This window comes from Haliotis cracherodii, unplaced genomic scaffold (genome assembly GCF_022045235.1).
Source record: "Haliotis cracherodii isolate W230 unplaced genomic scaffold, xgHalCrac1.p SCAF_1, whole genome shotgun sequence".
Taxonomy (NCBI): domain Eukaryota; kingdom Metazoa; phylum Mollusca; class Gastropoda; order Lepetellida; family Haliotidae; genus Haliotis; species Haliotis cracherodii.
In genome coordinates this window covers 71,064,269-71,090,847 of record NW_027266264.1, presented here as the reverse complement: position 1 = coordinate 71,090,847, position 26,579 = coordinate 71,064,269, and the positions used below count along the sequence as shown (strand labels likewise).

Genomic DNA, 26,579 nt, shown 5'->3' with positions numbered 1-26,579 from the left:
AACATGTGACTATCGACCTCCAAAATTTCATATTTGTATCTGATATTTTGAATTAAATAAATCGATTTTATTAGGTACAATAAATTAAAAAAAAAGATTCCTGTGCGTTTCCTTTTTTGAAGAGTATATATATAATATAACTTGTCACGGGGAAGTATTAACATCAGCCTTTTGTCTTGTTTACAGATCCAGATTCATTGAATAAAGATATGTTTAAATCATATTTTTTTATGATAGAAATGTTTTACTGTCTCTCTAAAATGGGTGTTTTTTGTGCATCAGTTGCATCTTCATCACAATGTTTCATATTTTACGTAGTTTTAGTTTCATTTTTTTATGCAAAAATGGGTACAATTGTGTAAAACCCGGTTAAAAGTAAGTGCAGTAGATCATTTAAAGTTAACTCAATCAGAAAAATATAACTTATTCAGTACTTTGTTCCTTCAAAATTGATTCGTTAACAGGCAATGCCTATTTGAAGACATCTCCGATACAAAATACTTATATAATATATCTCAACACATATTGGATGATAAAAATTCAACATTATATATATTAATTAGTTTTTATTAGTCTCATATTTGCTTCTCATGTTGGATTTATGTTATTTCAAAAATATATATCAATGTTTAGCAGTGCTTCGACAAATGACTTAATTTGTTGCTATGATGATGAGCCATTTCCGTCAGCTTTAGCCTGACGGATTTTCACATTGAGTAATAAAGATTTCAGAAAGCCATCGTTCAAGGGTTCTCTGATAATCGTCTGAACAGGACTTACAATATTCATAATGTGTTCCTGTGATTCGCCGGTATACCTATAGTGTATGTCAAGCAATAACAAACAATGGTATGATCTCGAATGTCTGTTTACACAATGCTGTCCAGCGTTTCGGTCCAGATACTAGTGTGTACCAAACAACCTGTTTTTATACCAAACGCTGGCTTGTACCAGGGAGCCTATATGAAGGGCTCTTTGTATGGCCTCCCTGCTTCCAACAATCATCTCTTATGTTGTATCCACACAACTGTAATTATATGTGTATTGTCAGAGCCCGTGTCATGTCGGTACCAACCCGCTGCGTCGAATTCTTTGCAACCAGGTGAACAGTAGCTATTAGATAACCTTGGTATAATCAGGGATGAGTGACTGTTGGTTAGACAAAGATGGTATGTGGAACAATCCATTTTACTGTGAACAGGGATGCACAAAATTAAAACAAAAATACATTTTCTAGCATCATTTATTTATCTATCTTATCACATAAACACTTCACTTTTCCCGACGAGCATAAGATTCAACCTTTATTCCACACAGGCATTTCTCTGTTCACGATGAGCATAAGATTCAACCATTATTCCACACAGGCATTTCTCTGTTCACGACGAGCATAAGATTCAACCATTATTCCACACAGGCATTTCTCTGTTCACGACAAGCATAAGATTCAACCATTATTCCACACAGGCACTTCTCTGTTCACGACAAGCATAAGATTCAACCATTATTCCACACAGGCATTTCTCTGTTCACGACAAGCATAAGATTCAACCATTATTCCACACAGGCACTTCTCTGTTCACGACGAGCATAAGAACTAACCATTATTCCACACAGGCATTTCTCTGTTCACGACGAGCATAAGATTCAACCATTATTCCACACAGGCACTTCTCTCCTCACGACGAGCATAAGATTCAACCATTATTCCACACAGGTACTCTTCTGTTCACGACGAGCATAAGATTCAACCATAATTCCACAAATACACTTCAGTGTTCACGACAAGCATAAGGTTAAACAATTATTCCAAAACAGACACTTCACTGTTGAAGACAAACATAAGATTCAACAATTATTCCACACAGGCACTTCACCGTTCACGACAAGCATAATATTCAATTGTACTGTCAGAAATGCTAGAAAAATGTTTTTTTGCACCTTCAAACTAGATCAAATGTTTCATAGACAGGTGCTACCGAAATATCAAGTAAATATCGATCTACCTACCTGTGGCTTCAAGTATTTCAGTTACAATGAGTTTTAATGACAATTTTTCTATTGTCTGCTATTACTCTTCAATATGTGTTATTTTCCTTACATTTTTTTATTGAGAAACACTTTAATTAATCTTATTCCATTACGAAGAATCTGAATGAATACACTGCTTTATTAAACACCTATCATCGCCAATCATCTGTTGGCTTCCCTTGTTAGTTTCCCCCTTGTTAGTGTCCACCCTTGTTAGTTCCCCCCTTGTTAGTTTCCACCCCTTGTTAGTTTCCCCCTTGTTATTTCCACCCCTTGTTAGTTTCCGCCCCTTGTTATTTCCCCCCTGGTTAGTTCCCCCCTTGTTAGTTCCCCCCTTTTTAGCTTCCACCCCTTGTTAGTTCCCCCCTTGTTAGTTCACCCCTTGTTAGTTTCCACCCCTTGTTAGTTTCCACCCCTTGTTAGTTTCCCCCTTGTTAGTTCCCCCCTTGTTAGTTTCCCCCTTGTTAGTTCCCCCCTTGTTAGTTCCCCCCTTGTTAGTTTCCACCTTTTGTTCCCTTATTAATTTAGCTAGGAATGGGTTAAGAAATATGTACGAATTACAAGATTCATGTACGGATCATGCACGAATTGTAAGAATCACATGCGACTTAGTTACGAATATGCCTAATGTTGTTCTAACTTAATTCTTACATTATTCGTAGTTGGCATTCGTGGCTGTTTCGGGATGTTTTCGGGTTGAGGTTGGGAGCCACGAATCGCTAAGAATAGCCTAGAATGCAAAAGAATCGATTACGAAGCTGTTAGGGAACATAAGAATGGATTACGATGCAGCCACGAAATTGCAATTCGGGGATCCATCCACGAAAGTTTTTGACAAACGAAAACTTTCTCGCCGATTCGACGAACTCCCGCGAAGAGTACGAATGTTTGGGAATCAAATAAGATTCATTTAAGAACTTCAAGAAATGATTGAGATTTATCTACGTACATGAACACATTCCTATTCAGGGTGATTCGGGATATTCGTGGTCGTAGTGAAATGGGGGCATGAGCATGTACTCCGAAACGTTGTGTTCAATAAACATCAATAAAGTTGACATCAATAAATTCTCTTCCTTGTGTGTTTCACTTCTAAATGCCTTTCAAAGACCTGCTTTATTAATCTCCATCTGAAGTTGTCGTCCCTACCCAAACACCCCTGATAGTCTCTCCCAAACAGGTTATACGGGTCTGTGGCGACACGAATTACACTTGGACCATAGAGAAACCTCTCATGCATAGAAAGACAACCCAGGCATGGGAGTAGACGACCGGGGTTGCAATCGTCATGTCAGTCCTCACAAACATGTATGTATAGACTTAGTGTCCACCCACTTCATGTACTATTTACCCTTTATGTAGCCGGTGGTCTGGTCTACAGTTCGCTTCGTGCAGTGTTTTGAAAACAACGTTATGCACTAGTAATTAGAAGGGTCATGAGCCGATCCCTTGAAACGCATAACAAGCCAGCCGGTGTAGGATAAGATAAAGAAGAAGTCGAACTGTAGTCGAAAGAAGGTTGCAGCCTATGCAGTTATTTAGTCACGGGTGGCCTAGTCGTCTAAGGCGCCGCGATTCGCTGTGCAGAGTTGCGTCCCTTGGTCGCGCCATAAACCTATGATTGTGGGTTCGAATCCCGGTTCTCCCCGATTATGTTTTTCTAGGTTTGTCAGCACCATACCCGTGCTCGTGGGTTTCACCGAAGTGGTAAACGTGTGAGACCTGCATCACTTCGGGCTTTCCTCCCACATTAAGCTGACACGCCGTGATATAACTAAAATACTGTTAAAAGAGGCGTTAAACCCAACTCACTCACTTACTCATAATATCAAGTATTGATTTTGTTAATTTAATGAATGATTATGATCCAGCTATAGTAGAAAACTTGCTAAAATTCTGTAAAGCTTCACTTGTGAGGAGAGCAGGGTTATCATTAATTACTCTACACTATGTTATCATTGAATATATAAGCATGATGAACCGCCATCACCTTGATGGAAAATTTGTATGTTTGTATACTTTGTATATGGGCCTGAGGCCTCAAGTACAAATAAACAGACTGATTTGTCTGGTTCAGAACCGCTTCTCTACAGCTCGCGTGAAATGGCTTTAAATTACTGACCGCCGTGTTGACAACAAAGCAACCTTCATGTTACACACGGGGCGGTCGGGTAGGCTATTGGTTAAAACGTTCGCTCGTCACGCCGAAAACCCTGGTTCGATTCCCGGCATGGGTACAATGCGTGAAGCCCAACGCCGTGATATTGCTGGAATATTGCTAAAAGCGGCGTAAAACCAAACTCACTCACTCACTCACACTCACATGTTACACATGTTATGCTACACGTATTTGTTTCAACTCAGTGACCCAGGGAACAAGGAACTTGATTAACTCATGCTCCCAGAATTATAACTGCAACCATGAAAAACAACAATTCTGTTAAAATAGTTTTTATTGTACATTCATAAATATTTATAATTGTTAACAATGGCTGAAGACAAACACAAACCAGGTAAGGTCCACAAGAGATGGTTGTCATAGAGATACTTTTCAGGAGTGACACTCACCGGAACTTTTGCTTACGAAGAATTTTTTTATACATGAGTCACGATGAGCCTTCATCGAATTCCTTGTTAATTCCTTTTAATAAAGTGTCTCTGTACATGGTTTCCTACAAATACAGATGCACCTTTCTTCTTTCGCTTTGATGAATAATGTTACTACACGTCATAGCTAAAAACATATTCTCCTTATTTCTTTTCATATCTATGGACGTGACACTTAATGAATATTTCCAGAACTTTGTTTTTGCATCTTTGGGGCCATGAACGTCCATGTTTCAAGCCAGACATTGTTCAACCATACGTCATTCCGGTGACACAAATATTTGCCTATTTTTCCGACAATGTGTATATCGCCCTGCAAGATGTATATCACACAAACTCCACACCGAATGCCACTTAACACCGAATCTTCATGTTTCTTAAGGACAAACTATGTAAAGAGTGGAATTTCGAGTGGATACAAACAGAATTTACACTGTCAGGGGTACATTTCGTAATCGACTCTATCATACAAAAAAGAAATGAATGTATGTCAAGTTCCAACACTAACACCTATAGGAAGAAATACGGTATTGAAATACCTATTGGTACCTAGATTAAACCATCTCTTCTCGGCATTGCCAAACACATCAACTGATGCCATTAAATATCTACAAACATTATGCTTTAAATTTATTAGGAAAGGTAAACCTGACAGAGTAAGACGAGATATTATGACCTTTATCCCATAACACGGGGAATTAAGGTACCAAGAATTAAAGAATCGTTAGCTGCCCTATTTGTTAGATGAATTAATCGGTTAATATTTGATAATCAAAAGTGGGCTGTTCTTTTTAATAAAAAGCTTTCAAAAATAATTCGAAGTTTCCACGTGGATTGTCCTTATATTGATAAAGAAATACAACCAAGATTTACAAATATGTTTTGGAAGGACGTGTTTCACTACTGGTCATGGCTTATATCACTGTGTGAGGACGAATTTGGCAAATAATCTGAAATACAATCACAATCTATGTGGTATTATAATGATATAAAAAAAGGAGAAAATCGGCTATGTATATTAGCCACATAAAGAAACTGTGCATTGTTACAATCCATTCTAAATTTGAAATATAACAACAATGAAAAGTTTCCATGTAAACTTTTACAGGTGGATATTGAGATCACAAGAGGACGGCAAAACAGCATGTTTAATGTCCATGACAATGACCTTATGCTAGGAACAAGGTCACAAACTCAATAACGGGTACGCCCACCGTGAACAGCGATAACAGCAGTGCATCACCGACGCATAGAGTCTCTCAGATGGGCATGGAAGGCTTCTTGAATGACTTGCCATATTCCCAGCAACCCTGCTGGGAAATCACAAACGTTATCTGGTGGAGTTGGTACTCGGGGTAGACGTCGTTCTATTTCGTCCCTCTATAGGGAGAGATGCGGCAATGGCAGTTCTTGAAAATTGTCCTGTTGAAGAAGAGCCAGAGAAACCCTAACCATGTGAGGATGGACATTATCCTTTTGGAGTGTCAATCCTGGGGCATGACGTTGAAGAATTGTCACAGGTCCGAGAATCTGATTTCGGTAACCCACACCTGTCATATTGCCCTGCACAACAACTAAGGGGCTTCTCTGACGTGCACTTGTCCCACCTAAATCATCACGGAGCCACCCCCAAAGCGATTCCCCTCCATGACACAGGCTTCATCATGACGCTCCAAAAAGACGTCTGTAGGCACGTTGACGCCTGTCACTATGGGAAATGTTATATCTGGACTCGTTTTGAAAAACCCCAAAAACCCCAACAAGTCCTCCACCACAACCGAGGTTGACGGACGTGATTTCAGCACCACTTCTGACGGTTATGTCGAGCGTTGCGCCAGGATAGGTCGTATGATGGGACGACGTGGTCGTTTCCCATAAGGAAGTAAGCGGTGCCTGACTGTGTTGGGCTGGATACGCCAAGTCGTGGAATGGTCTGAGCAGTGGTCACTGCAGTCTGGAAATGGGTCAACCGTGTCCATCCTGTACAAGGGCTATCGGCAACTCCATTACTGTTCTGATGACGTCTCAACAGTGTTGACATGTTGTTTCGATGGCAAGGGAAAGGCGAAGCTACCTGACGTTGAGACATTCCCTCACGGACCATCCCAATAGCCTCATGACGTTGTGCAGTCGTGAGTCGTGGCATGATGTGTGGTTCATTGGGTGTGGAATTTTTTAAACGATCAAATGTAAAATATTCAACTTCCCAAATCGACATTAGTTTTTTGCCATCCATATGCTCCACGCACTATATCAAGATGCACGTGCACAAACGTGTTGCACCCGGCCATGCCGAAACCACTGACATCACGAAACGTAGCACACTCATATTGTTCAATTCATTTCACTAATTACCGTGTTTACTGTATTTGTTTACACATGTAGTTCCAATATATATTTTGATTCCCTATGTGCACAATTTCTCTTTGTGGCTAATATATAACCATTGGTATGAAACAGGAATATGTTTTGTTAACGATGTGCTCAATGATATTTTCTATACTTTACAAGAATTAGGGGATACATATTAATAGAAAAATACAAAATCCTCACCCCACACATACACGTTATATAAGTGCAATAATCTTGAACGCGACGCTAAACCCCATTTCACCCCAATTATGTATAGACTTATGTACTATATATATATATATACACACACACACACACATATATATATATATATATATATATATATATATATATATATATATATATTGGTATATATATAGTCAGTCACATGATTTCGGGGTCTACATTGAGATGTATTGTTTCGTCACGTGGTTCGAATTAACCAATGTAATTGCACGATTCTGAATATAGATATTACAATAATCGATATGTCACAGTCATAATAATCGATATGTTGATATCATCGACGAGTTGGTATTAATTGATATGTTGATATTAATCGATATGTCGATATCATCCACATGTTAGTATCAATCGATATGTTGATATTAATCGATATGTTAACAGTACAAGGATGGGATATAGTCATTCATTGGATTGTCTGGTTCAGACTCCATAATTCACAGACCGCCGTCATATAGCGTGCATATTGCTGAATATATTGAACACATTCTTACATGTGGCATATGAGAATACTTCGTCTGGTATATCCATATTCACTGACACACAGAATACGTATTCCGTATACCGTCACTGCAATCGCCAATCACACACATACAACTAACTGAAAATGCTTCTGAGTGCATAATTGTCGAGAATGATGATTTGAATCCAAGAGCAGCCCATGTGTAAGATGGTTTCGATATAATCAGTCTGAGGGTCGTGTTTAATTATTTCAGATGGAAGAGAGACACGGCAGTTACCACGCCTAGCCAAGTAGACTGTTACGATACATACTCTGTGGAAGGTTAGCAGTCAAATATTGTGGGATTTTATCGAAAAAAAAGAAATTGTCCCCCCAAATTATTGAAAAAAAATAATTATGCTTCTGACTGTTGAAAAAAAAGTTGTTGCAAGGTGTTTTCTTAAATATAAATTGTCAATGCAAGAGAATACCCATCCTAGATTTTCTGCCGAATCAGATACCACTTTGCGTGAAGGGCAAGAAATCAGGCTCACAGTCTTGAATAAAAATATATATCTGGTTTTGAAGCTGCAATGTATCAAATCTCAAAACAAAATCCCAGAAATCTTTGATTATGGGTTCGAATCCCGGTTCGCCCCAATTATGTTTCTATGTCAGCACCATACCTGTGCTTGTGGGTATCACCAAAGTGGTTACCGTCAGAGACCTGCATCACTTCGGGCTTGCCTCCCACATTAAGCTGACACGCCGTAATATAACTGGAATACTGTTAAAACCGGCGTTAAACCCAACTCACTCACTGATGTTGTAGCTTGTCCTAAACTCAGCCTCTTTCACCAACATACTGCAGCAAGATCGCCAACGTGCAAACCACGGACGAAACGAAGAACAAGATAAGGAACAGTCTGTCCATCACAACTGCCACTTTCTTCCAGTCGTCCTCGATAGATTCAGCTGCATCCTTCTCGATATACCGATTGTTGATCTGCTGAAGGACCGCCAGCTGTTCTTCCATCACTTTGTTCAAGGGAGACGCCTGCTGTTGGGAATGTTCTTCACCGACGCGGGAGTCATTTCGCTGATCTTGGTTTAACTCATTGAAAACTCCCTGAAACAATGAAGAATGTATAAACATGAAGCGATATGTAAACCCCTATCTTAAATGTACACCATGAAGCGATATGTTAACATCTATCTTAAATATACAGCATGAAAAAATATGTAAACACCTATGTTAAATATACAGTAACCTTGACACAAGACCATTAAGGTATGCTCCTTATTATTTTACAGATAATGAGTGGGAACTTTTCAATATTATACCATCAAACTGTACACAGAGTACAGACGTACAGACGCCGGCGCTCGGCATTAAGGGGCTAAAACTAGGACTGGTCGATCGGAGTCAGTGTACTGTGCCTGAGTGAGGTATTCATGTTAAACTGAGGCATGGTATCTCAATAGGCTAGCACTATAAAATCGGAATTAGTATGGACTAGTACAAGCACACACACAAACACACATGCACGCACGCACGCACGCACGCACGCACGCATGCACGCACGTACACACACATACTGTATTCTTACCGTAATTCCGTTAAGTTGAGGGTCACCATTGACGTCTTTCTTGACAGTGAAGTCTGACATGTCTGTCTTGACACAAAGGAGGCGCGCAAACGTACCAAGAAACAGATTCCTGACCCATCGAGGCACAGCAATACCATGTTGACCTTTGAAGTGCACGTTCAGCACAAGCACAGTAAGGATCAAGGAGGCGGCCACCAGCGCCAGAGTTAGGCAGAAATAGATTCCTGTGGAGGGCAAGGACGTTTAGTAGTCTCATATTAGTCTCCATATATGATTGATTATGTCACTTGTTTAGCTGACGGTAAGATAGGTTGTATATAGTATGCCGAATATACATGAAGTATTTGTCACTTTTTGGAAAATATTTCTTATGTCATGAATAGTATCAGCAGATCCTTTGAACAACCATGTGAAATTAAGGGTTATATTTAAATTGGTTTTGATGCCTTACCTACATAAGGGAATGTTTCCGAAGTTGGTGGTAGTATACCAGACACAATCAGCATGAACACTGACAGCGACAACAACACGGTGATCTCCAGCGACACCTTCTCCCCGGCGTCTGGAGGCAGCAGGAAGCCAAGAAGACCCACAGCGGAGATCAGTATGCAAGGAAACAGCAGGTTCACTACGTAGTAGAATGGCTTGCGTCGTAGATTGACGTAGAACGTCACGTCAGGATAGGGTTCCGGGCAGCAACCGTAGTACACTACATGTCGTTCCACGGGAACACCCACCAGGTCCCACTCGCTGTTGACTTTATAGCTGGAAATGTCCCCGGTGCTGTCTTTGTTAGTGGAGTTGATGTGGAGTCCATGGTAGGCCCAAGAGCCGAACTTGAGAGCACACGTTTGAGAGTCGAAGGGGAAGTAGGTGACGTCGACTTTGCAGAGGCTTTGTAGGATGGTGGGGAAGTTGTAGGTGACAGAACCGTCTGAGCTGAGGACAGGGCGGTAGTCCTTGACTCCAACAAAGAAGTTTCCGGCACTGGGGGTGAACGTCCAGGAGGAATTATTGCAGCATGTGATGGTGAGTGGATGCAAATTATTATGATACAATCATGATATTTATGTAAACTTGTACGTGTAATAACTGAACCGTAAAATATGATTGTTCTTCTTCCAGTGTCGTTAAACACTACAGTAAATGACATTTCAGTTATAATACGACGGCCTGTAAGAAATCGAGTCTGGCCTAGACGAAACGATGCTTCAGATATTGAACACCCTTCCACGATGTCGGAACGCACTATTAACTCAATCACCTGCCCTGCTCTCCTGCCCTGCCCTCCATTGTTTTGCCTCTGATGACAAATGTAGATAGGCGGGGGTTTATACGCTATCTAGAGTGCGTGAGGTATTGGTTTGGTTTTGCGGCGCTTTTAGCCATATTCCAGAAATGGCACGACGGACGACACTAGAAATGGGCTTTACATGGTGTACCCATATTATTCCAGTTACTGGTATATCACGGCGTGTCAGCTTAATGTGGGAGGAAAGCCCGATGTGATGCAGGTCTCAGACGGTTACCACTCCGGTGAAACCCACGAGCACGGGTATGGTGCTCACAAACCTAGAAGCATAATCAGGGCGAACCGGGATTCGAATCCACAATCATAGGTTTCTGGCGTGCTCAAGGGACGCAACTCTTACAGCGAATCGCGGGGCCTTAGACAAAACCCCCTTGTCCACCCCCCCCCCCCCCCCCCCCCCATACACACACACCTCCGAAACGATTGAATGAGTGTCTTTAGGTAGAGCTGGTAAAAAGGTAGAGCTGAGTAATACTTACTTGTCATATAGCGTAATATCCGGTGTCCAAATTTTCTCAAATGGGAGGGTGAGTATTGAGATGCCCCCATACTCACTGGCATTCCATTTTATCTGACAGTCGTACCACTTCTACAACTCACAAAAAAACGTTTATAAAGTAAACTACAATAATGTGAAAGCTGTTCTACATTAACTTTAGTCTAATGCCAATATCGATGTGGAAGATCAGAGCAGCAGCAGCACCAACACTGATCCGACGATGTAAAACCTATGCTAATGGTACTTTAGTAACCATGGTAACAGATTTGTCACTGGGATAGTTATTCGATGATAAAGTTGTTATAAATAATAAAACGACAAAACCCATTTCCAAGTCAAGGAAATCGCTTCCATTGCACGATTCCTAAAAAAAAAAGTACTCACGGAAATGAAGAAAAACTGTTTTTTCGATCTCAGATTTTAAATAAATGCAGTTAATATACAAAATATATAAATATTCAAACAACTCAATTAGTACTAATTGGGCCTTGGCACAAATACAGCGTATCAAAGGTTTTTATGTCTTTTTACACGTAAAAGTGTGTAAAAATATGAACAAAACAGACTATTGTGAAACTGAGCATAACCAGCAGTTAGTAGATCAAGGTGAATGTCCATGACCTATGACACCTTGACGACAGGTGAAAACAGGTGCTTGAAACCCACGTGCATGTGATTTGTCAGTGGTTAGTGATTTGTGAGTGGCATTGTGGGATTGTGAATCATCGTCAAAATATCACAACGTAAAAGTAACATATTCCCTTCTCAAACAACAACTTACATGTTATTATTATTATGTACATAAACATAGCTGTTATATTTATTGTTGTCTTGATAACTTTTTCCCAGGCTAATTTGCATAATGCCTATAGCCTGTTTCTGCCATGTCAATTTGGACTTAGTTTTATTTTTGAATGTTGAAATGTTACCTCCTGTAAAGTACATTTTGTATTGAGCACTGAGATAAAACTAGCAAATCAAGACTAGTTTTTTTCCAGTTGTTTTGTTATTTCGTATTTACATCTACGTACTGCTTTGTGTCTATTATTAAATCCAGTAAAACAGGTTTTTTTCATTTCCATGAGTACTATAGTGTGAGCACGATTCACTGTTAAATAGTGATGACACCAGGTGTTCGCCAAAAGGTGAGTATATCGTGCCCCCACCGGTGGCTCACCTCTTGCTTTTTGAGCTATATTGAACGATATAAGATCTTCGATATACATGAAGCTTATTATAAGTAAAATCTTGGTCAAATTCTCTTGCTTTGATTTTGCCAATCCGAGCAGAAATTCGTTTCAATGACAATAACGATGGCAAACACAATCTGGATTGTTCATTTGGCCAACAGACCCATACAACACACATTTGCTTATATGATATAACGTAAACATATTGTTATATAGACTGGTCATAACTTATTGTTCTATATTTGCATAGACTTGGAACATGTTATACACACATATAGGAAGCATGAATATTGTTTTCTTATTATTTGATAAACAAACGCATGTCACGAAGAACGTATATCATATTGGGGACGGTGCATGTTCTTCATTTTCTAAAAACAGAGAAATTAATGAAAAGAATGCCCTAATTATGTACAGTACCTTTCCTAAGTTTCTGACTGCCCAATGCATTAAACCCACTTCGAAATGTAAAAATATATATAAAATTACTTCGATGTCATATGTATAGTTTTCCCTTTTCAAATAACTTTCATGGTAGGATAGAATTTTAACGATGGGCTATTTATGAGTTTGTAATGCCTTGTTGTTTATAACAATCAGTCAATTTCTGCTTGATAACATCATGAAATAGAGACATGTTACCGACATCTTAAGCAAACCACACCCCTCCAAAACCAGACATGTTTTATTCTCAGTTTTCTCATAGATTTTATCACTGAGGTTGTCCGGCATTTCACATATTGTTTACTTAGTAAACTGAAATCTCCTTCAAAAGCAGGGACCATCTGTACCATAGGTATCTTTTTATGAATCACTATCAAATAGTCACGATATCAGGTGTTCTCGTAAAGAAAAAGTGATTGTATCCTGTCCTACTGGTGGCAAAGACATGAACTATTTGATTAAATTGTTCACCTGAACAAAGGCAACGGCAATATATGATACATGTTAAAATACTCAAATACTCTACAAAAAACAACCTACCAATCGAATCCAGGCGTTGACAGTCAGTACCTGTTTAGGCTCATTCTGGAATAGAACATACACAGCGGCGTCATTAGGGTAACACAATGGCGTCAAGGCATTCGGGATAGTGTACAATGATCGTGGAGTAGTAATGGTAACCTGATTTATATAGTGATCCGCTACCTTTGATTTCTTGGTGGACATAATTCAGATGGCTAATGTTTGTGTGTGTGCGTAAATGTAAATTGCGCGTAACATATAGCCTTGATATATATTGATTACCACAGCAGTCCAAGTAATATACTCACGTATATGTATCTATTCAACGTGGCACAGGAGAATGGAATTTCAGTTTGGGAATTTGAATAGGTGGAAAACATTTCCTTAGAAAGGTTTGAAAAAATGAAACAACCAAGTCATGTATTTGTATCCACGGAAGGCAAAGTATACATTATATGAACTGATAATTCTACTCTATGAACAATAAAATCAATTCGTATACTAACCAGATCAATGACCTGTCTGATAGCGATTCCAATTTGAACATCTATAGGAACATCCGGTCCACATATTGGCCGCATTTCGCTTTTGTAATTGGAAAACAGTTTGTCCATCAATGCCGTCTGGTTGACACAGGAACCTGTCACTGTAAGACAAAATATTATGAATTATATTGAACACAGACATTGCCGTGGAAAGGTCACTGCATGCCATTTGTAGTAAAAAAGATACTTTCAACTTTGGGTCATTACAAAGTAAAATAGTAAATGTTGTACATTGTTTGAGTAGTCCATTGCAAGTGTATTTGGTCTGTGTAGGCCGTTTGTATATTAGTGACAGCCAGTTGAATGTGATAGGTGTCCAAATGGACACATATATGATGAAAAAGAACGAGTAACGAGTAGGCCTCAATTATTTGACTTTGGAGAAAAGTACTCCCCAAGAAATTCATGACCACATGTCACAAGTGTATGGAGATAAGTACCCTTGCTATTCCACTGTTAAGGCTGGGAGAACAAGCCTTGATTATGACCCGATCTCTGGACGTCCCTCAATTTCCATCAATGACGATTTAGTCAAGGAGATAGAGAGGCTTATACTGTCAGATGGACGTATTACCATTGCTGAACTTGTGGAAGACACAGGTCTAAGATATTATTCATGAACATTTACGGATGGATAAGATATCTGCTCGTTGGGTGCCAAAGTTTCCATATTCTGATCTTAAGGACAATGGAACAGACATTGCCAGAGAAAATTTGGAGCTAATTGAGGAGGATTTCGTCAAATCCAGAAAGAGATTAGTAACGGCAAAACATTGGTCTACCATTATGATCCGACTCAAAACGTCAATCCATGGAAAGCAGGGAAAGCAGGGAGATTTTGTTGAAAAATAAAATTAAAAACACTTTCACAATTGCTAATTTTGTGTTTGACCAACCCTCGTAGTAGTTTAGTTTACCACAGCAGATGGTGGAAAAGTCTTGCACACTGCAGTAAAAGTATGAAATTTAGCACACATGTAAAACCACCTTAGAATAATTACATTAAGATATGGTGCCATTTCTTATTTGTCCTCTGGTGACCTTGGCAGCCATTTTTCAAAATGGCGTTCATTCCATATGTTGCAGCGACAAGCACAATATATATATGGACCTAACCGCTAAATCATTTATGGTGTTTGAACACACGTATGAGGTCCAAAAGAGTGCACAGCAAACATACAAGCTGGTCATTTAAACTGCATGTATGGTCATATAATGCCTTTGAGATGGTATGCATGCTATATTTTTCCCAAGGTAGATGGCGCATCCAAATATGTCCTCTAAAGTTGATGAGGTCTATAACACAGCCTGTTCCTGTCGTTTAACAAACTGACTGGTCAAAGTAGGATATTTGTCAAGGAGAGGAAACTGAGAAGCTTTCATGCCCATGTGATTCTAAACGCAGTGATGTTGGTGCAGGTTACACCAGTTTTGCTGATGATCTGATAGCATTTAATAATGAGGGACTGCTCCCCCAAAACTCTTGAAATCTCAAGGCTAAATGAAGGGGATGGTGTAAAGCATACACTGACAACAGCACAATAACAGCATGCTTACATACAGCAAGTTCTCACTAAGACGCCCTCAGAAGAGGAGCAGTACATCAAACAGTCCAAAAGCATACAGAACTCCTATTAAAATGAACAGTGTTGGGCATAGAAAACATCAAGGGTTTCAGTTCGACATGAATCATATTACAATCATTTAAACTCTACCTTTTGAAGGTACTATGAGATGAATTCTTTTAAACCATTTCGTTTCCCATGCCCCACGATGACACAAGCGTTTTAGCGTTGACAAAAGATTAAACATCTTTTGAAATTTCAATGTTTGAAATACTTTATGCAACGTTAATTTTCGCTGCCTCTGTTGCTCATGTACATCAACGATATGGTTGACGTTATAAACAAATTGAACTGCGGTGTTTAAATGGATGATGTCTTGCTGTCAAGGTTGTTATATGCTGAGAATATGCACCAATAGCACGATATGAGGCGTCGCAACAATCCATGTTTAATAATTTAAATGAAAGGTGTAAAGCTTGATAATTTTTTTGATAATGAACACCTGGAAAACATAGTGCAAGAATTATCAAATTTTGTTATAACAAAGGAAGATAAAACAAACTGTGATCCCCTGAACGTCACTATTTCGTTGGTGGAAGTAGAGAAAGCAATAGATCGTGCTATATCCAGGAAGGCGGCGGGTATAGATAATCTTCCTGCTGATTGTCTGAAAAATCCTGTCTGCGTTGACATATTGTTTAAAATAATGACTATTGTGACATTTTAAATGTGAGATTGAGTGAGTGGTGAGAAAGAAATAATATTTTAGCTGAGGAGCAAAATGGCTTCAGAAAAAAGGAGCTGTTTGGATAACCTCTACAGCATTTGTACAATAATCAAAAATAAAAAAAACAATCAAAATTATCAAAAGGCGTTCGATAATGTAAACAGAATGTTTATGGTTTAAAATATTTAAAAAATGGCATAAATGGAAAAATGTTTGAAGCTGTTAAAAGTTTATACAGCAACGTGAAGTGCGATGTGAGAGTAAATGGTTTGCTTTCACCCTGGTTTTTAAGGCCCCACGGGGACTAAAGCAAGTATGCCTTTGCCTCGCCATTATTGATCTCTATTTACATTAACGACCTGGTGGCCAATAAGAAAAGCATGAACTGTGGTGTTGACGTAAATGATTTAAATATTGGTGTTATGTTATATGCTGATGATATTTTGTTATTGGCGCCCACGTAGGACAAACTGCAAAATATGTTAAACGTGGTCAATGAATGGTGTCAAAAGTGGAGACTTGCTGTTAATCCCACAAAAACTAAGATTGTTCATTTTAGGCCTGCCAATACAAATTACTCCACAACCAACTTTTCAATTGGTGAAACTCTTTTGAAGTATAGTAAAAATTATAAATATCTTGATTTGTGGCTCAACGAACACATGGACTTTAAGTTCACAATTAATTAACTGACTAAATCGGCAAGTCGAGCTTTTGGTGTTTTATGTACAAAATATTTTGATGCTGGTAGTTTTACTTACGCAATTTATACTAAATTGTATGAATCTTTGGTCCCCCGAAATCCCGAAAAACTGGGGAGACTTCTTGAAACTTGCTGACAATAAGGAAGAACTAAACTGGGCGGCAAAAGAAAGTATACGTCGAGTTCCATGATCGATAAAAAAAATAACAACAAGAGGTTTTGTTGTGAATTATAATATAATCTAGGGAGGGGTAACAAATGATTGATCAACGACAGTTTGAATGAAATTGTGCAATCACAGGTAATGTAAGCTCAAGGTAAACAATGGTGGGGTAAGAAACTTCATTTTCAAAAGTTGTCTGAAATGTCACCAAAAAATTGTCAGACACACTACAAGTTCATTGTCGACACAGTTGCCTTCAATAGCGTGTATGACCTCCAGCTGCCTCAATGCATGCTGTGATACGCCGCCTCATCGATGACGTCAGTCTTCTGATGACGTGGACTGGAATCCGTTGCCACTCGTCTCTCAGGGCCTGCTGCAATTCTTGTCTGTTGTCGGAAGGCTGATGGCGTGTCTAATCTGTCTGTCAAGATGGTCCCACAGATGTTCAATAGGATTCCTATCGGGTGAATGGACAGGCCAGGGCAAAACGTCAACGTTCTGCTGGTTTAGAAAGTTCCGAGTCAGTCTTGCAGTATGGGGCCTGGCGTTGTCGTGTTGAAACAATGTCTGGCTGCAACACTTGGTCTCTGTACTGCACAGCGTTCAGGTTTCCCTGTATAATCACAAAATCAGTCTTCTGATCTCCACAAATACCGCCCCACACCATGACACCTTCCCCGCCGAATGGATGGACCTCTCGAATACACGCCGGAGCCAAACGTTCCCCTCTGCGTCGATAAACTCGTTCTCTGCCGTCTTTTCGAAACAAGTTAAACCGACTTTCATCAGTCAACAGCACTCGATGCCAATTTCTCACTTGCCAGCGTCGAACCTGCCTCGCCCATCGCTGTCTCATGCGTCGATATTGAGCAGTCAGTACCATTCCTCGGAAAGGACGATACGCTCGGATTCCAGCAGCACGAAGTCGTCGTAGTACTGTACGTTGGCTAATGGGATGTCCCAATGCTGTTGCTGTCGTCGCCGTCGCCGTTACGAATATGTTTCGCATGTGAATGAGCCGTATCTGACCGTCTTCCAGTGGTGTTGTCACTCGGGGTCGTCCGGTTCTAGGCCTGTCCTGTGTCATCCCGGTCTGCCTGTACCGTAGCCTGGCTACTGTCAATGGTGTACAGCCAAACCTTCTGGCAATTTGTTGCCCCCATTTCGGCCATACCGATGGCTCTCTCTCTCTGCTCCTGTGGCGGTCGTGGCATTTCTTTGTGTGCTTTCATCACGCATTTATACAGCTAACATGCACCTGCAGTTTATGCCATAGGCGGGAAACCTGTTTCACAATTATTTTTGTCCCCACACGAGCGCCGTCAAAGGTGGCGCGTTCGGGTGAGGTGTTTTTTGGTACCTGTTCCTGGGCAGTCATATTCCCAATACCCACTTTCCACTAGTTATCGCTGTTTTTAGGAAAATTACAAATTGCCAACCTATACTTTCTTTTGCCGCTTAGTTTATTTGTGTTTCTCAGCACAGAAGCTATCACTACTCAAACCGACGAGCAAGTCATTAGCATACTGAACGAGGATGTTGTCTGCCTTGAACAAAAGAAGGACGAGCAACTTGCACACACGAAGAATCAGACAGCCGAACTACGGCCCGTGTCGCTGATGTAGCTAAGCAGTACCAGAACGTTCTCATCCGTACAGGACCGCCTCCGTGGTCCAGTGGTAGAGCCTTTTGATCCCGGTGTCTTGATCACCGGCTGCGTCATACCAAAATACGTTAAAAAATGGAACTTGCGCTCGGCATTAAGGAGCTAAACAAGGACTGGTCGGCTCAGAGTCAGAATACTGTGTCTGAGTGGGGTATTCATGGTATGGTATCTCAGTGGGTTAGCACTATAAATCGGCCTCAGTCCGGACTAGTACAAGCAGCCTCCCTCTCCCCCCACACTTGCGTGCACGTCGCTATATAAGTGCAATCATCTTGGACCCGACGATAAACACCATTGGGAATGTCATGTGGAGCAGCGTCCGGTAGCTTAAACATCCCCATGTGTTCATAATGTGTTATTGATGAGTGACTAGTAGTACTACTCTAATACAGGAAACTGACAGTGACAGTATATCTGACTATAAGGATAAACCCTTAAGTTAATTTAGTTACCATAGTCAGCCGCCACCAAATTAGTGAATCAAATTAATACAACTAAAATAGCCCCCCCCCCCCCCCCCCCCACACACACACACACACCCAATCCACACACTCCCTTCTGTATCCACATTAAACGCTTATATAAGCATAGAGAACCCCTTTTAAAATGAACAGTGAAGGGCAGAGATTTATAGTGTAGACAACATCAGGGGTCTCACGTCCATGTTACTTCTACATCAATTCTGTCTATTTTCATGGTCTGCCACGGGTTACTGAGGGAAGAATGTGGACACATATAATTTGTACAGTCATCTCCCAATTTGATGCTGAAATAATTGTACCTCTTCTCCTGGAGTAATGAAAAGACGCCTATCGTGACTAGATACTTCAGGGTTTTATTACTTAAGGTATAAGGTTTATGTATATCACAATGTATTTTCATGTTTTTGTGTTGCAATATCCATATACTAAATAAAACACACTCAAATGGCAAGGTGTATATATTTAGTCATAAATATCCGTCATAAATGTCATCGTTTCCAAATTGCGTAGATCGATGCACATGTCAATCACTGGACTATCTACTCCAGACTCATTGCTTAGTGACAGTACTCATAACAGTAAGTGAAATATCAAAATATTGAAAAACAGACTCCATGTCCCTTATGGGCCACCGTAGTATTGAAACGACATCTCAGTCCGACAATCATTAAAACTCTACCTTTTGAAGGTACTATGAGATGAATTCTTTTAAACCATTTCGTGTCCCATGCCCCACGATGACACAAGCGTTTTAGCGTTGACAAAAGATTGAACATCTTTTGAAATTTCAATGTTTGAAATACTTTATGCAACATTAATTTTCGCTGCCTCTGTTGCTCATGTACATCAACGATATGGTTGACGTTATAAACAAATTGAACTGCGGTGTTTAAATGGATGATGTCTTGCTGTCAAGGTTGTTATATGCTGAGAATATTGCACCAACAGCACGATATGAGGCGTCGCAACAATCCAGGTTTATGTGATCCCTTGAACGTCTCTATTTCGTTGGTGGAAGTAGAGAAAGCAATAGAGCGTGCTAAATCCAGAAAGGCGGCGGGTGCAGATAATCTTCCTGCTGATTGTCCGTAAAATCCTGTCTGCGTTGACATATTGTTTAAAATAATGACTATTGTGACATTTTAAATGCGAGATTGAGTGAGTGGTGCGAAAGAAATAATATTTTAGCTGAGGAACAAAATGGCTTCAGAAAAAAGGAGCTGTTTGGATCACCTCTACAGCATTTGTACAATGATCAAAAATAGAAAACAATCAAAATTATCAACATTTATTGACATGAAAAGACGTTCGATAATGTAAACAGAGATTGTTTATGGTTTAAAATATTAAAAAATGGCACAAACCAAAAAAAAATGTTTGAAGCTGTTAAAAGTTTATGCAGCAATGTGAAGTGCGATGTGAGAGTAAATGGTTTGCTTTCACCCTGGTTTTTAAGGCCCCACGGGGACTAAAGCAAGTATGCCTTTGCCTCGCCATTATTGATCTCTATTTACATTAACGACCTGGTGGCCAATAAGAAAAGCATGAACTGTGGTGTTGACGTTAATGATTTAAATATTGGTGTTATATTATATGCTGATGATATTTTATTATTGGCGCCCACGGAGGATAAACTGCAAAATATGTTAAACGTGGTCAATGAATGGTGTCAAAAGTGGAGACTTGCAGTTAATCCCACAAAAACTAAGATTGTTCATTTTAGGCCTGCCAATACAAATTACTCCACAACCAAGGGGTAGGCCAGCTGCTCTTCTTATCCACTTGCAGACTTCAGGATCTTCTCGATAGCTAGTCCCAGATCCTGGACCTTCCTCCATATCGCCTGGCAGTAATGGAAGAAACATCCCTTCACATCGGCAGTAGGAAACACGACTTGGACAACACGAATAGCATCCATCTCAAAGTCTGTCTGGATGCATGACGGGGCAAGTGGTCTGTTTAGCCTCTGTTGAACTTCATCCTTGAATAGCCTGAAGGGTCTTGAGTAGGTGTCTGTCTGACGGTCGGAGAGTAAGACGAAGATGAGGGGATAGGTCGTGGCTCCGAGTCTTGCATGGATGATGTACACTTGATTTCACAGTCCCCTTTCATTTCTACTACCTTACGTACTTACTTACTTTGGAGATTTAACGTGCGCTTTCCGACTGATGCGTATTTCGCACACGGGCCCGGCCAGGCCATTTAATGTGTTTCCGAGAGGGGCGAGGGTGGTCTGTGCAACCCAAGAGGGGGCTTTAGGGGTTGCTTATATATAATTTGGGAATTTTGAGATTTGGAATAGATGCCGATGGGGTTGGGGAGGAGAACTAAGGGAGCTGGGTATGGTGGATGTTTGTTTGTTTATGTGATTTTGATTTGGTAGGTTATTACGGTTTTAGATGCGTTTTATTAGTTCCGTTTTTATTAAGAATACGCCTAAGGCCTTGAAGTTTTCTAGTTTATTTTGTGGGTTTAGTATTGCTTCTAGAGTGAGAGCCTTGTTTAGATTGAGGGTGGTTTGTAATGCGGTTCGATGTGTTAGGTAGTGTGTGCAGTGGATGAGTGCGTGTTCTGGGGTTTCTGGTTGTTTGCAGTGTGGGCAGTTACCTGTAGTGTGTTTTTTAAGTTTTTTTAGGTGGTTATTTAGGTTGGTGTGTCCTGTTTGGAGTTTAGTGATTACTCTGTCGATTTTTTTTGATGGATGGAGAATTTTTGGTTTGGTTAGTGGTTTGCTGAGCACTCTTTTGATTTGGCTATTTGAGTTTAGATATAGGTTATGCCATTTTTTTGTGATTTTTTGTTTGTTTACACTTTTAAGTTCTGATTTTGAGATGGGTAAATTTAAGCTTATTTCCGGGATTGTGAGTGATAGTTTAGCTGCTTTATCGGCGTTTTCATTACCGTATATTCCTACGTGGGCGGGTATCCACAAGAAGGTTATTTGTTTGCCTGCTTTTGTTAGGTCGTTGGAGCTTTTAAGTATTTGATTTATTAATTTAGGTCGGTTTTTGGTATTTTTGTTTTGGAGGGCTTGTAGTCCACTTAGGGAGTCAGTAAGTATTAGGATTTTTTGGTTGTTTTTGGATTCTTGATTGTGGAGGGCTGAGGCCATGCCCATTAGTTCGGCCGTGAATATTGATTGGTTATTTGGGAGTCGGAAGGATTGTGTGGTTTTAGTTGGTTGTGTGGTATGGACTCCGAAACCCGTGTGTTTGGAGGTCGGATCTGAGGATCCGTCCGTGTAAATGTGACACCAATTTGGCCAATTTTTGTGTATGTATGCTAGTGTGGTAGTTTTAGCTATGTTTGGGTCGGTTTGTTTATTTATTTGGCTAGCTAGTGTTGTGTCTATTTTGGGTATTTTAAGTTTAGGGGTGAAGATATTTGATTGTTTGCAGTTTTGTTTAAGATTTTTAATTTGGTGTTCATTTAGGTAGTTTGTTATTCTTTGGGATATTGGGGTAAGTAAGGGGTGTTTACGAGCTAGAGCTTGGTTTTTGGGGCTGATGTTTTGGTTTATTAAGTTTTGGATGAGAGGGTTTGATTGGGACGCGGCCCAGAAATTTAAGCTTAGCTGTTCCCTGCGTAGACTTAGTGGCATTTCTCCTGTTAAGGCCTGAAGTGAGGTGTAGGAGGTGCCATGTTGGGTGCGTGTAATGAGTTTGAGAGCCTGATATTGTATTGAGTCAAGTTTTTTAGATAGAGAGTTGTTTAGGGTGTTGTATATGGCGCAGCCGTAGTCTAGTTTTGATCTACCTCTAATCCAGACCTTAATCTCTCGTTTAGGTGAGTTCATAATGCCAGACAGGTAAATGTCGCGTGTTTTTTTAACTAATTGTAGGGGAACTTGGTTGTAGGGGAAATGGGATGTAGGTGTTTTGGGAGATAGCAGTTCATTTTAGGCCTGCCAATACAAATTGCTCCACAACCAACTTTTCAATTGGTGAAACTCTTTTGAAGTATAGTAACAATTATAAATATCTTGGTTTGTGGCTCAACGAACACATGGACTTTAAGTTCACACTTAATTAACTGACTAAATCGGCAAGTCGAGCTTTTGGTGTTTTATGTACAAAACATTTTGATGCTGGTAGTTTTACTTACGCAATTTATACTAAATTGTATGAATCTTTGGTTCAGCCTATTATGCAATATGGTGCTTCCATCTGTGGGGTGTATGAACATAAAAAGTGCAAAACAAAGCATGTAAATATTTCCTCGGCCTTAGACGTAATGTGTCAAATGTTGCCGCCAGGGGAGACATGGGTTGGAAAACATGTGTCACTTAGCAACGCATACAAGTATTTCGTTTTTTCTTCCGCCTTAACAGTATGTACATTACAGGATTGCCCCGTGTCATTCATGCTTGGTCAAGCAAAAGAGGGCGCTCATGGGAAAAGGAGGTTTACAAGCTGTCTAGAAACTTAAACGTCCTCGACTTGATCGATGTCCATTCGATGACACATGGTCAGTTCACTCTCATTAAGCAAAACTTATTTCAAGTGGATGAAACTGCTTGGTTTTCAGAGCTGTGGAATGATGCTAATAACCCTAATGGTAATAAGCCGAGGACCTATAGATTGCTTAAGAAGTATCTAGCGCCCCAGCCCTATGTCAATTATATCCATAGAAACGTATAATGCACGTATGGTGTGTGTGTGTGTGTGTGGCGTGTCAGCTTAATGTGGGAGGAAAGCCCGAAGTGATGCAGGTCTTGGACGTTTACCACTTCGGTGAAACCCACGAGCACGGGTATGGTGCTGACAAACCTAGAAACATAATCAGGGCGAACCAGGATTCGTTGTGTGGGTGTCTACGTGTTTGTGTATGATGGTGTGCGTGACTTTATAAGTAATTTGGCGTGTGGGTGTGCATGTGCATGTGGGTGTGTGCGTGCGTGTTCATAACCCAATCTTAACTTCAAACATTGTGTTAGTATATGACATATGTTACCTTATCCAGATCATGACGTTATACATATGCTTTTATGACTTGTGTCTCGTAGGCCATACCTGGTCGGATATTATATTTTATTGTTTGTGTACGTGTTTTAGTATGCAGTGTATATAACATGTGACACTATAATAAACACCATTCACTCTTCTCTCTCTCTCTCTCTCTCTCTCTCTCTCTCTCTGTGTAAATGTTGGCATTATCAATAAACAGCAAAAATAAAAATAAAGTGCATTGCAATATGTTGATTGTTACAGTGGAACTATATATTATAAAATGTACGGTTTTGAGACTAGCGCCGAGTTGAGTTTAATGCCGCTTTTAACAGTATTCCAGTTATATCACGGCGTGTCAAGCAAAAGAGGGCGCTCATGGGAAAAGGAGGTTTACAAGCTGTCTAGAAACTTAAACGTCCTCGACTTGATCGATGTCCATTCGATGACACATGGTCAGTTCACTCTCATTAAGCAAAACTTATTTCAAGTGGATGAAACTGCTTGGTTTTCAGAGCTGTGGAATGATGCTAATAACCCTAATGGTAATAAGCCGAGGACCTATAGATTGCTTAAGAAGTATCTAGCGCCCCAGCCCTATGTCAATTATATCCATAGAAACGTATAATGCACGTATGGTGTGTGTGTGTGTGTGTGGCGTGTCAGCTTAATGTGGGAGGAAAGCCCGAAGTGATGCAGGTCTTGGACGTTTACCACTTCGGTGAAACCCACGAGCACGGGTATGGTGCTGACAAACCTAGAAACATAATCAGGGCGAACCAGGATTCGAACCCACAATCATAGGTTTCTGGTGTGCCCAAGGGCCGCCTTAGACGACTGGGCTACCCGTGCCCCCGACCAGCGCCGAGTCTTAGGACCCGTGAAGATCCGGTGTTGAATAGATAAACGGCGACAATGCCTGTTGTAAGAGGCGACAAACGGGATCGGGTGGTCAGGCTCGCCGACTTAGTTGATGCTGGCTATCGTATCCCAATCATTGCGCGGGCCGATGCACATGATGTCAATTTCTGGATTGTCGATTATTACCAGACCGCCGCCATATATCTGGAATATTGCTGAGTGCTGCGTTAAACAACAAACAAACAACAAGAAGCCGAGTTTTAGCCATGTATAGATGTGGTTCCCTTCCAATTGCAGCGGAAACCCGTCGTGATAGTAAATCACCAAACCCTTTAAATGCTAGAATATAGTCCTTTTAATTCTGACATTTTATCTAGAACATTGTTATAAATGTAGAAAAGAAAATGTCGTGACTACATGCAGCACATAACGCAACTATTGATCATTTTTCTGTATACACTGATTGTTTAGTTGTATATATACTGAACAACAAAAGTTCCTGTGACATTGAATAAGATTTAATGCAAAGTTGTGGTTTTTTTTACCAAATCTGAAACAATTTCGGTTTGCAACAGATAAAAGATTCCTGTAAGTGTTCAAATGATTAAATTTGCCATACTGACTTCAGAAAATGCTTGATTTCATAAAAAAACATGAACATGCCAAAATGTCAATTTACAAATCAATAGCGTGTGTGTCGACCTCTGGTTGCAATGCAAGCAACACATCTTCGTCTCATGGAATGGACCCGGCGTTGCACAAAGGCCTGTGGGATATCTGTCCATATCTGCTAAAGCATGTTTCGAAGTTCCTGGCGTGGCCAATCCATATCATCCCACATGTGCTCGATTGGTGAGAGATCAGGGGAGCGAGCCGGCCAGGGGATGACATTCACGTTGTTTTGTTGAAGAGAATCCATAACGCTGCCGCCCCCGAACCGATCTTCTTCCATGACACAATGATTGACGTAAAGTTCACCTCGACGTCGGTACACTCGAATCCGTCCATCGCTGGGAAAACGACACTCGTCAGTGAATAAAACTTGTCCCCACTGCATGGTCGTCCAGCGTAGACTCTGTCTGCACCACTGAAAACGTGCTTGACGGTGGTTTCCTGTCCAAATGGGACATCTGGCTGGTCTTCTGGCGACAATCCCTGCACATCTGAGGCGACGACGTACGGTTTGTGAAGATATTCGTCTTGCAGTCACTGTTGCTGGCTGGAATCGATTTCGTAGGTGTGTTGTTCGAATCCAATTGTCTTGTCGATTATTGGTTACGCGTGGCCTGCCACTCCGAGAATGGTCCCTGACTGTATTCATCTGTTGCTAACGTTGCCTTAAATACCAAATGGTGACGGTGGTTTTCTGTCAAAATGGGACGTCTGGCGCGTCTTCTGACGACAATCCCTGCACATCTGAGGCGACGACGTACGATGTGTGAAGATATTCGTCGAAGGCCAGGGATGCTTCTTGTAGTCACTGTTGCTGGCTGGTTCGAATCCAGTTGTCCTGTCGATTATTGGTTACGCGTGGCCTGCCACTCCGAGGATGGTCTCTGACTGCATTCGTATGTTGCTAACGTTGCCATAAACACCAAATGGTGTTTCTGTGGACGTTAAATTGTCTTGCAACATCACGTTGACTCTATCCTGCTTCAAGCATACC

The 26,579-nt window shown here is 40.5% G+C and overlaps 1 protein-coding gene across 1 annotated transcript in view; it reads right to left on the bottom strand.

Annotated features, from left to right (window-relative positions):
- The window catches only part of LOC139457317 (uncharacterized), a 31,195-nt gene extending 10,171 nt beyond the window's left edge, over nucleotides 1-21,024 (bottom strand). Inside the window, exons 1-7 of the mRNA XM_071238728.1 lie at nucleotides 20,889-21,024; nucleotides 13,759-13,898; nucleotides 13,271-13,315; nucleotides 11,077-11,186; nucleotides 9,737-10,272; nucleotides 9,249-9,509; nucleotides 8,534-8,800 (exon numbers count right to left, since the gene is read on the bottom strand). Of these exons, the coding sequence (XP_071094829.1) occupies nucleotides 8,534-8,800; nucleotides 9,249-9,509; nucleotides 9,737-10,272; nucleotides 11,077-11,186; nucleotides 13,271-13,315; nucleotides 13,759-13,898; nucleotides 20,889-21,024 (1,495 nt within the window). The remainder of the gene's footprint in view (nucleotides 1-8,533; nucleotides 8,801-9,248; nucleotides 9,510-9,736; nucleotides 10,273-11,076; nucleotides 11,187-13,270; nucleotides 13,316-13,758; nucleotides 13,899-20,888) is intronic.
- Between the last annotated feature and the right edge of the window lie 5,555 nt (nucleotides 21,025-26,579).